At 33.8% G+C, this 12,634-nt stretch overlaps 1 protein-coding gene across 2 annotated transcripts in view; it reads right to left on the reverse strand.

Moving 5' to 3' along the window:
* Positions 1-12,634, reverse strand: part of MED13L (mediator complex subunit 13 like) — a 262,490-nt gene that overhangs the window by 232,461 nt on the left and 17,395 nt on the right. For both annotated transcript variants that reach the window (XM_011355833.2, XM_023528246.1), the window contains exon 2: positions 1,070-1,308. In XM_011355833.2, coding sequence (XP_011354135.2) covers positions 1,070-1,308 — 239 coding nt within the window. The remainder of the gene's footprint in view (positions 1-1,069; positions 1,309-12,634) is intronic.

Genomic DNA, 12,634 nt, shown 5'->3' on the forward strand with positions numbered 1-12,634 from the left:
CTGCAGAGAAAAGCTAGGAAGGTGTAAAGCAGAAGTAAGGTTTCTTTTTTTAAGAAACCTTAACATATATTTGAGGGCCTCTTCTAAATCCTTCAGGCTTTAGAAGAGGCCCTCAAATATATGTTAAGGTTTCTTAAAAAAATATTAAACATATCAGCTAACAAAACATTCCAAACACTATCTAAAATTTTTCAACTACGAATTAAAATTTAGAGTAGTTTGGACCTAATAAAAGTTGGCTCTAAGAGACTAAGTCAAAAAAAGTTAATGCTCTACTCTAACTAAAGATCAGAATTAGTCTTGATTCAGAAAAATTCCTTAGCATACTAGATGGAAATGTTTAGGTAAAGAGGTAAAAACTTTTACCAGAAATTCAGAGTACCGATAAAATTTTCTCTGGTTACAAATCTGCAGGAGAACTTAGAATAATGAAACTCCTACATTAATTCAAAGTTTCCAGGTATCAGATATAATCTGAAGTCAAAAATTAGGCAACGTTGGAACAAATATTTCCTGGAATCAACTAATTACATAAAAAGCAGGAACAAAACAAAGGGAAACTTGCTACGCCAAAATTAGGCAAATCCTTTCTATTACTCTTTCCCTTCGCCAATGTCATCTCATAATTTTGTCCAATAAAGCCTGCACTAAGTTTCCATTATCACTTTACAATTTTTCACCAGGGTTCTGCTGGCAATGAACAACAGCCACAGTCCAAGAAAGAACAATTCTGTTCGTTTCACTGACTTGCTAATCACAATTCACTATCATTTTAAAACAGTGGCTCTTAGCCTCATTTCCAACTCAACACACCCAGGAGACACAATACTTTCCTTTTGTAATAATGGCCACAAGGTTCTGATTTCCAGCATGACTGGGAAAGGACAAGAGCCTTTGAAAAAAATGGGAGTGGGAAGAAGAGGGTGAAAGTGATGATGTTCCTTTGAGAGACGCACCCATTAAACACTTGGATTTTTCTTCTTGGCAAGTCTTAATAACATCTTTGGAATTTACCACTGTTCAAAAAATATGTCATGCACATAATTTTTAAGGACAAACAAAACCTTACCCTGCAGTTCATGATGTATTACACCCACTAGGTTGGGTTCGTCTCCCCACCAGAATATCCATAACTCTTTGCAATCTGGTTTGACATCACGGCGCCATACACACAGCAAGTTGGCTTGCAGACATCGGATGAAACTTAACAGGATTGGGTCATCTTGGGCTGGGGCTGAAATTATGGGTCCACAGTCCCCGTGCCCTCCAAAATTGTACCTACGCCATTTGATTCCAGTGAGTTCAGCCTGGAAAAAGACAAAAAAAAAAAAAAAAATTACAATAGTTTTGATTTTTCCTTTTAGTTAAGAACACTAAGAAAAGACCTCAACATGGAGAAGCAAATTTGCTAAATATTTACACTACACTTCCCATCATAACATTTCTCCCACTTGTTAATCCTCCATTTTTAAAGGGCAAAAAAATTCATTTCTTCCTATCAAGATTTCTACTGAGCTCTGTATATTAAATATCAAAGTACAACAAACAGATAATCATTATTTCCTGTCGAACCATTTTTTAACTAAAAACTTACTATAAAGTCTCTGTATAAAACTGTTTTCTATATTATTATTCCTTAGTTGATTCATAAATTACATTTAGAAATCAGGTAAGGAATTAAAAAATAAATACAGAACTGAAATAATTTCTTTCTAAGAATTTCCTCAATTCCTTTCCATCCAGAAGCTACAATTCAAATCCTTTTTAATCAAGGAAACAGCATGCAATACTATAGTGCTTCATTATGAACAAATAAGCTGCTAATAAAACTGATGCAGTTATCAACAATTTATTCATGTTTTTGGACATGTACCACACAGAAAAGCTGTTTCAATAACAATTCCCTAATGTAGTTTGGTCTTTTGTTTTTTAAATATATTTTAAAACGTGGGAACTTGTTGACAACCGAACCTGTATCTTTGTACTTTTACAGAAACTTGTATTTTAAAATTTTTTAAATCTTAGGTTTAAGGAACTAAACTTCAAAGATGTTTCAAAACAAATGAAAGTTGAATTCTTTACTCCAGAAGCTATAAACTACAACTATGTATTCAAAACTGACAGTAAAACAGATTAGTAATTGATTCTGTACCAACGAGCCCATGTATCCTTGCATTCGATCCTTACTCCTCTCCCCACTCTCCACTCACTACCACCACCGACAGTCATTTTTGTCAACAAGTTATTTTTCAAAAATCAAGTACCACAGGATAGAACAATAAACATTTCTTCTACTAACATAACTGAAACAAATCTGAAGCACTAAAACAATCACTGTAATGAACACATTTTAGGGAAAAAATATCAATTTTCTTTGATCCAAAAAGTTTCACTTCAAAAAAGTTTCCGAAGTTAATAACATCTAAACTAAAACCATCTGAAGTTCAGTAATCTATCTTTTTACACTATGAAATATGCAAATCTAATATTTAATGACTATTCGTAGTAAAGGCTGGTATTGGCATCATTTAGGCTTTCCTTTTATGTCACTTGGTTTCCTCGAGCTATAAACACTACATTCCCAATGCAAAAACTTCATAAAATTTTTAAAAATGAAACTAATCATACCAGGATTATTTTCCATAATCACATCAGAAATAATTATTAGCATTTAACTGTATGTTCTTCCTGTTTTTCCATACATATACATTTTTAAAGTTGGAACCATACTGCATAGTTTTATATCCTGCACTTTTTCACTTATTATAAATATTTTTACATATTACTAATTATTCTTCAAAAACAATTTTTAATGTTTGCATAATATCCTATTCACTGGAAAAAAATTTATTCCATAACTGGACAACCGTCCTTTCGCTATTATAATTATAATTGGTGAACATTCTGGAACGTTTTTATTTTCTGGATTATTTCCTTAGGAGAGATTGCTTGATGTAGAATTACCGAAGAATATAAATATTTTAAGACTCATGCATGAGTGCTACCATATTACTTTTCAATTAATAGTCCCACCAATACAAATAACCTTCTCCCAAATTGCTTTTTAAATACCTGCCAATTTAACAGAATGATATTTCTTGTACTAATTTGTAGTCCTTGTTCTGTTTAGAGGAAATCATTATCATATACTTGATCAGAAGTATAACCTTAGGCCAGCCTGCCAGGGTTTGAATCCCATTTCTGTCTGTACTTACTAGCTACATAAGTAGCAAGTATTTAGCAAGTTACTTAACCTTTGTCTCTCCGCTGCCTCACTAGCAAAATGAGGGTGATAGTATTTATAAAATTGATTAAATGAGTTAGTATACATATAAAGCACTTAGGGACAGTACCTGGCAAAAAATACACATGATACTATTATCATTACTAGTAGTAGCAGGACTATTTCTCTTTAAATTGTTCATATCCTTTCTGTGTTTTTCTGTCATACAAGTTCCTTCGTTTCTTCAAATAAAAGCTCTGTTGTTGTTTTTTTTAATTAGAAAGCCTAGCATCAATTTTTAAATAAACGTCAAAGAAGGAAACAATTAAAAACCTAAAAAGGGACAGCTGAAATCAGAAAAGTAGACTTTATTATTGCCTAGGCTAATGTTCTGTGCCTGAGGGGAAAAAGAGGGGTAATAAAAAGATACCAATAAATATGAATCACTAATACTTACATTAACTGTATTTAAAAGGTTAGAAAATTAAGGTATATCAGAGATTTAAACATCAGGTGAGTCAGTCCCCTAAAATATCTATGAACAGCAATTTGCTCACTAGAATACTTTCACCTGTAACATCCGGCACGGTTCAGCAGACAAAATATTTGGCTTTGATTCAGGAGAATGGTTTCCTAATCCTAGCACTTCCACTAACTTCCTATCAGTGCTTCTATGGTCTCAGTGGTAAAGGAAAGCTGCTGCCACCTGCTCTATATTCTTCATGGAGTTGTTGTAGCAAGTGATAAAACACAAATACAAGTGACATAACAGCAAGGCTACAAACTTAACCACTTCATAACTGATTTAGCCAAAATAACTGAAAAATGTCCAATTATTTTAAAACAATTTAGTTCCTTTACCTTAAAGCTAAAATTAAATATTATACCATTGTTCATTGGAAAATATAACAATGAACCACCATTCAAGCCTAACAGAAATATCTAAGTAGAAAATGGAATGTTCAAAGACTTAGCTTTAATTTTTGAATTAATGTTTGATAAGAAGAAAGACTACTTAATGTTACTGAAATACTCTGTCCAAAAAAAAAAAAATTTCTATCATAGATGTGTATATTCAATTAGACTAAAATACATCCTCATATACGATATCATGTTTGTTACTTAAAAATCAATTCAACATAAAGTTCTGCTGACCCAATTTCTGACAAATGTGTTTCTCCAAGATTCAAAATTATTTAATTTCAAAATAATGAAGCAACTCTTTAAAATATTTCTAGATGCAAATTACCCCAAAATGCAGTATTTCTCATTGTCAAAGATGAAAAATCCATAATTACATTTAAGTTTAAAATTACATGGCTTTTAAAATATAGAATCAAAAGATAAAATTAGAATATACAAGGAACAAAACAGTATGTACATACATATAACAAAAACCATAACCATTATCATTTATTCATCGTCCACTTAATACTAGGCACCATACTAGGGTCTTCATATATAATTTCTAATCTTCACAGACAGCTAAAGAAATTAGGACTCAGAAAGGTTAAATAATTCTCCCATGACCACATAGGTAGCAAATGGCACATTCCAAATATAACTGGATTTAAAGCATAACTGAATTTAATGCATAAATTCTTCCCACTCTGCCATGCTGCTTCATAGGGCTAATGGTAAAAATTAGCTCTAGAGGATTATAAAATAGTACAAAGAAACTGTCATCAACTCAATTTAGCAATGACAAGAGCTCATGGCCATACTTTCTAATTTAAGAAAGTTCATGAATCTTTCTTTAGTCTTCCTGGGGTATTAAGAAAACGAGTATGAGTGCCCACACACCGTCCCCTGAATAGAAGAGGCTTTTTTTATTTCACTCAGATAATTATATGCCTTCTTTTACATGTTACCACTATAAGACTGTATCTACACAACCTAATTCATAGAGGATATGTATAACAAACCAAGAAGATAACTATTCTAATAATAAGAGAGACTAGAGGGAAATTTCTCAGCAATGGCTATTATCTGTTGTACAGGTAGTCAAAGTCCTCAGAAAATTGAACTTAAAAGTGGAGATTCATTGGCCCAAACAGAAGGCCACTACAGTCAGTTCAGAATGGTTCAAATTAAATAGATTACAACAGAATCACAATACATGCACTTTCTAACAGCATGAATGTATTTAAGAAAAATTTATGTTAATTCTTCACATCCTCTTCTTTAGATACTATATACATAGGAAATGAGCTGATAAATTCTCCCAGTGGAGGTCATTTATTTGCACTGACCCAAGGCCAATGATCAAATCCCTCATGAGCAAAAGCATACACTCACTATACCTTCAGTGTGGCTCTCAAGTTAAAACTGTATTCAGAGGTCATGGAACAGAGTAAAACTAACAGACCTTGGTAAGAATGAACCCAGGGTATAGTACCATGGGAAGAACATTGGCGAGAGGTCAGCAGATCTAGACTCAAGTCCTCTTTTTCAACCATTTACCTCTACGATATTAGGAAATCTATTCCATCTCAGGGCACCTCAGCTTCCCAATCCGTAAAGTGATATGGTTGACCTAGATACTAAATGAGTTTCAAGTCTCCTAGCCCAGGCTAATTACACCCCACTTACAAAGGCAACTTATAAATGAGACTGAACCTTAGAATGATCAGCAGGAATAGGAGAGCTGCCAGAAGACATCTGAATTTTCAAGAAGCTTGAAAGAAAAGATTTCTCAAACTATAGAGCAATTAGCTTAATATTAATCCTGAGCAGGATTCTAAGAGAGTGTGTAGAAAAGGCAGCTGTGGTCATCTGGGGCTAACATGAGTGCACAACGAAATTCCAAGTTTGCCTCACCTCACTTCCTCCTGTGATAGTTGATCAGGGTAAAATACAGTAAACATGTTAAGTCATCTCTTGAGTTATAGGGGGAAAAAAAGGGATAATAGAAAACTTCTGTTAAAACATAACTAATCAGCTCCAGGTAAAGACAGCAGAGTAAACACACACATCTGCTTTTGCTCTTACTTAAATCCCTCTAAAACATCAGTAAAGAAGTTTGGTTTGGGTTTTTTTCTCCCTTTAAATTATAAAATAACAATAGTAGGTAGAAGAGGAGATGAGAGAATCAGATTTTGAAAGCTAAAAAGCAGATGCTCAAGAGGTAAAGACACTTACGATACCTAAGAAAACTGAATCCTAGCTGTGAAGAAAGGAGAGATAAGACCCAATTTACACAGAATCCCTTCAGCCTCAGGAATTATAAATACAGGTACCTGTGGGAGTGGAACTGAAAGACAGGAGATAAAATATGGAAAACTGGTTGAAAGTCTGCTTAGAAGACACTCAAAATCCAGGTACTCGCCTCATTGCCCATCTTTACCCCAGTAAATAACTGGAAGGGTATTCTCTGGGTACAGTAGAAAAGAGGGGTGTCTGGACTTGGGGGGCCACAGGCACAACTGAAGGCAGGAAACAGGAATGAAAACAGCGCATCAGGTGAGCACGTACAGAATGAAGGTCAAAAACCACCTTCTCCCACTATCTCCCTTTAAGCACTCAGAAATCTAGCAGCCAGAATTTCATGCCCCCAGAAAACAGTCTGGAAAAGTCTTCTCTGGGAAATATGACCAGCTCAAAAAACCGTAAGATACTGACACAAAAGGTTCCCAAACTAAAGAGCCCACCTAGATCATTCAAGTGCACAGTAAACAAAAGCCACTCACATACTCAGAACTTCCAAGCAGTTTTCAGTCCACTAGTCCTAAACATGAACAGAAGAGCAGGAATTACCAAACAGTTAAGGAAGGCCAGTGAATTATTATAAAGACAAAAACAAATAGAAAAGCAGCTTAACAAACAGAAAAGCAACTTGGAAGAAACAGACTACACTAGAGAAAAACCTTTTTAAAAAATCTATTATTAATACTCTTAAAGACATAAAATAGTGCAACCATTAAAAAAGAACAAGACACTATTTCAGAAAAGAACAAAGAACTAAAAGAGAGCTCTTGGAAAATTTTAAATAATGATGCCAGAAATGATAAAACTCAATAGAAGGGCTGGAAGATAAAGTTTAGGAAATCTCCCAGAAATACAGCAAATAAACAAAAATGAAAAGTAGGGGGATGGGGGAAGATACAATTAGAGGAGCAGCCCAGGAAGTTCAAAACCAAATACAAGAGTTTTCAGAAAGAGAAAATACAGAAAACGAAAAAGAGGAAATGACTAACAAAATAATTCATGAAAATTTCCCAGAAAAAAAAGAATTTCTAGATTGAAAGAGCTCTCTGGGTTTCCAGAACAAAAGATTAAGAGACACACAAAAGGCCTATTATTATAAACTTGCGACACCACAGAAAAAGAAAAGGTCCTCAAAGCTTCCATATAGTAAAAAGAATCAGAAATCAGAACAATTTCTGACTTCTCCACTGCAATGCCATAAGAAGACAATGGTGCAATAACTCCAAAATTGTGAAGTTAAATTATTCCAAACTAGGTACTATGCCAATCTAAATGATCAAAAGTGTAGAAGTAAAATAAATACATTTTTTAATTTTTTTATAAGAGTTTATTTGACTTGACATATGCCAGGGGAACAACATTTCAAATGCTCTCAAAATAGATACATTTTTAAAATATGAAAGGTCTTTTTAAAAAATAAAAATAAAAGCATCCTTTTTCCCAGGAAGCTGCCGGAGGTGTGCCCTACCAAAAGGAGAAATTAACCAAGTAAGCAGCCATGAAATTTAGGAAATGGAGCCTACATGGGAGAGAGCAAAATGAACCTCTAAAATTAGTAAATAATCAGATGATTCTAGGTTGTCGATTGTGCATCAGTGTTGAGAAGAACCAATCAGATTATGATAGATCAGACGTTTCCTGGAAAGACTCTTGTCAAGAAGATGAAACTGATAGAACACCTAATATAGTTCAAGGTCTTAAAAGAAGATTCAGACAATAGACAAAAAGTCTGGGAATGAGTTAGTTAAAAAGACATAGAAAAGTAAACAGTCAAAAACAAAAGAGAATTACCATCTTCAAGTTACACAGAAAAGAAAAAGTAATTCGAGCTTAATAGATGGTTCAGCCATACTTTTGATAAGATAATTAAATGACTTAACACTGAATATTGACAAATTACTATATACCCATTTTGGGAAAGTGGAAGGAGAAAAGATGTTTATTTTGCAGGAGGCAGAGAGAATGAGCTAAATCTTCATCTTCAGTGGTAGAAGATCCAGAATTTAAAACCTAAAAGTAACTTTAGGAGCTCAGTATTTAGAAAACACTTAAGAATAATCAAGATAATCAACAAAAGGGGAGGGGTGAAAGTGGTTGTGTGGAGGAGGTAAAATGGAGACCAGGATCAGGGGAATGCTATTAGTTATCAATCTTATAGAAATATTTGATTCTTTAACTGTGTAAAAGTACAAATCTAATTTAAAATGAGAAAAACAAAAAACAAAACTAATCAATATGTGATAAACATATTTAATACATACAAAAAGTTATTACTAATAAGAAGAATGCACACCATTTTATAGGCTGATTCTAGACAAATTCCTAAGCTTAAGAACGACTTAGTATCCCACAAATTGTGTTGAAAAATGCCAAAAAGTTATTCACTATGTGTTAAAACAATGTGGTGTTGTCTGATTCTTTTCTCCTTTTTTTGGACTACTAAAACCAACTAAGCAGAGTCATACTCCCAGAGGCATGCTCCCTTCCCACCTAGCACTGCTCAAATTCTTCCATAGCTAAGGGGTTTGCCAGAGATGCCCTCTGCAGAAGGGCTGAGAGGAGGACACTGGGCTTCCCATGTGACTCTTATCTTGGGCTTCCCATATGACTCTTATCTAACATAGAATTTCCATGTCGTGAGAAACGCAATGTGATAATTCTCCATGCAATGAAGTTATACAGCAAAGATGCTTTCTAACATATATATTTGCTGATTCATAACTCTTTTCTTCAGTTGTAATGCTTTTTAGCCCTTAGTTTACAAATATTAATTTAACAATATAAAGATAAAAAAATAGGAAACTGGCTTAACAGAAATATGAATGCAAAGGGCTCAGAGGTTTATTTGACAATAAGTTTAACACAAGTAAATGATATGATGTAACTACTAAAAAAGTCACTGCCATCTTAAGCTATATTAATAAAAGTATATTAATAAAAGTACAGTATCTAGATCAGGGGTACTCAACCCAGAACAAAAGATTAAAAGAGACACACAAAAGGCCTAGTATTATAAACTTGCAACACCACAGAAAAAGAAAAGGTTCTCAAAGCTTCCATATAGTAATGATACTGGTCCATGGCCTGTTAGGAACAGGGCCACACAGCAGGAGGGGAGCGGCAAGGGATCAAGTGAAGCTTCACCTGTATTTTCAGGCGCTCCCCAGCATTAGCATCACCTCCTCAGCTCTACCTCAGATCATCGGATCAAAGGAGTAATGGTCCCTAGTGCCAAAAAGGTTGGGAATCGTTGATCTCGATCCTACACAACAGATCTTACTTATCAAGTCACTAGTCAATATCACTTTCAGCTCCTAGCTCCATACTTTGAGAGGAATCTTGATAAAATGGAACAAATTAGTGGATGAAGGACTAGATTATGGAGAAAACATGAACGTGACATGTGGATAGAGGCTATATATGGCCTCATATTCAATCCTTTCAAGCAAAGAAACATGGCAGCAAAAATAAAAGCATAAAGTCACAGTTGAATTAAGTTGAATGAATTTAAAATGGAGTTAAGATGATTCTGAAGTAATCTAAAAAGTCTTTAATTATATGAAAGACTGATATGTGGAAGATGAAATTGATATGCTCAGCCCAGACCCAAGTGGTAGCAGAGAATCGAACGGAAAAACTGATCATTAAAACAAAAGCAGTGAGAGCTCCCTCAAGAAAGAATCCCTGACTGAGATCCCTGAGAATCACAGATATGGTGGGTTAAGGAGAAGCAGGTCAATACTATATGTGGCTTCAAACATCAAAGGGTTGATTGGACAATAACATTTACAAGGTTCCTTTAAAACATGAATTATGAATCTCAAAGATTCTTCCTTCCAACCATAGATTTCATAACTCTAATGTCATTTGTATCTGTCAACTAGCTCAGGGGTTGGCAAACTGGCCCACACGCTGACCACTATTCTGGAAATAAAGTTTTATTAGTACACAATTATGCCCAATTGTTTACATATTGTCTGTGGCTGCTTTCACACTATGACCCAGAACTGTAAGCTGCAACTGAGACTGTATGACCCACAAGCCTGAAATAATTACTCCCTGATTCTCTAAGAAAAAGTTTGCTGGCCCCTAAACTAGGGTAACATACACAAGGCAAATATGACATTTAAAATATAAATTAAGTGCACCGGAATTGTTCTCCCATCATAAACTAGAAAACTAGACAAAAAATATAAAACTACTGTTTTCAGACATTTAACAACAGGTAGCACAACGTTAGGATCTCTGAGAGAGAAAACCAATGAGGTGGGCCTTACAAAGCCTGAGGCAACTGAAATTGAGAGAGCAGATGGCCAGAAAGGAGAGTTATGCAGAAAAGGAGCTCCAGAGATCTGACAGGGGTTCTTCTGAGACCATTCTTAAATATGAAGCAGCACATTCAAACAATAAAATTCAATGGACCCAGGCAAAGAATAGCTAAAGAGCTATCCTTCTAACAGCTCACAAAGCTGGGAGATGAGTCCAGTTCTGAAGAGAGTAAAAAAACATTGATAAACCACCTTGGGTCTAAACAGAGACCACAGAAGAATCACAACTCAAAAGTAGGAAACTAGGCCTCCATAAAGACTACTCTAATGCACCCTAATAATCAAGCCTCAAAAAGCATCATCATCATCATCATTATCACCATATCATCTACAAGAAGCTTAACTATTAGCCAAAACAAAATTAAACTCTTTAAAAAAACGAAATCCAGACTTTCAACAACATAATATTCACAATGTCCAGAATCCAATAAAAGAATACAAGACATTCAAAGTATCAAAGTACAAAAAGGAGACCCATGGCCAGGAGAAAAATAACTGAAGAAAAACTCAGATATAAAATGATGATAGAATTAAAAATCACTTTAAAACAGCTATTATAAGTATGGTCAAGGATTTAAAGGAAAACACAAACTTAAGGACAGAAATAGCAGATTTAAAAAAATAAAATATCTAAATCCAAATATGCAAAATATGAAATAAAATTCACTGAATGATTTTAATAGCAGATTAGACAATGCCAAATAAAAAGGTCAGAGGACTTGAAAACATACAATATAATTATTCAAGCTGAAGAACAGAGAATTTTTTAAAACCGAAAGAATGAGTAAAGCCAAAGCACTCAGAATAAGAAGCAGTTTAATATACATAGAATTAGGGTCAACAAAATGCAAAGGGGGGGGGAACAACAAAACTTTTTTGAATAATAGCCAAAGTGTCTCCAATTTCATGAGAACAATAAATCTCAGAACCAAGTAGTTCAGTGAACCCAAAGCAGAATGAACAACCACCACCAACAAATGACACCAAAATACATTAAATTTCTGAAAACCAAGGATAAAAAGAAAAATCTTAAAAGTTGTCAAGGGGGGAAAGACACACTGCATAAGGGGAAACAAAAACAATATTTACAACAGACTTCTCATCAGAAAATATGCAGGGCAAAAAACAATAAAACATACTGAAAGAAAAAGAAAATCTCCATATCTAGAATTCTAGATCAAGGACAAATACTCTTTAAAATAAAGGTAAATTATAGATTTTTTAAAAGATGAACAAAAGCCAATGGAACTGCACCGTAATAAATGTAACTAAAATAAATGCTTTTAAAAAGTTCAAATACAAAGAAAATATCAGATGGAAACCTGGATCCACACAAAGGAATAACAAGCACCAGAAAGTTAATATAAAAATAGCATAAAACATGTTTCCTAATTTTTTAAATTTCTTTAAAAGCTTATTAACTGATTATGGCAAAAATGATAAAGTATTGTGGAATGTTTATGACATATAGAAGAAAAATGTAAAACAACAGAACAAAAGCCCGAAGGAGAAAACAGAAGTATACTATTTTAAGGTTTTTAATTATAAAAGAAATATAATATTATTTAGAGGTAAACTATGAAAACTTAGACGTATATTATAAACCCTTGACCAGTACTTAAAAAGACAAAGAGGCATACCTAATAAGCCAATGCTGAAGATAAAATGCAATCATTAAAAAAAAAAAAAAAAAACCCACCTCCAATAATCCAAAAGCAAGAAGGAAAAGAGGGAAAAAAATGGAATAAAGAATAGATGGAATAGATAGGGAAAAAGTCAAGATTGCCACTTAAACGCAATCATATCAATACAGTTATATTAAATATAAATAGTCTAACTATTATAATTAAAAGACAACAATTCTCAGAATGGATAA

The sequence above is a fragment of the Pteropus vampyrus genome, unplaced genomic scaffold (assembly GCF_000151845.1).
Source record: "Pteropus vampyrus isolate Shadow unplaced genomic scaffold, Pvam_2.0 Scaffold23, whole genome shotgun sequence".
In the NCBI taxonomy this organism is placed as follows: domain Eukaryota; kingdom Metazoa; phylum Chordata; class Mammalia; order Chiroptera; family Pteropodidae; genus Pteropus; species Pteropus vampyrus.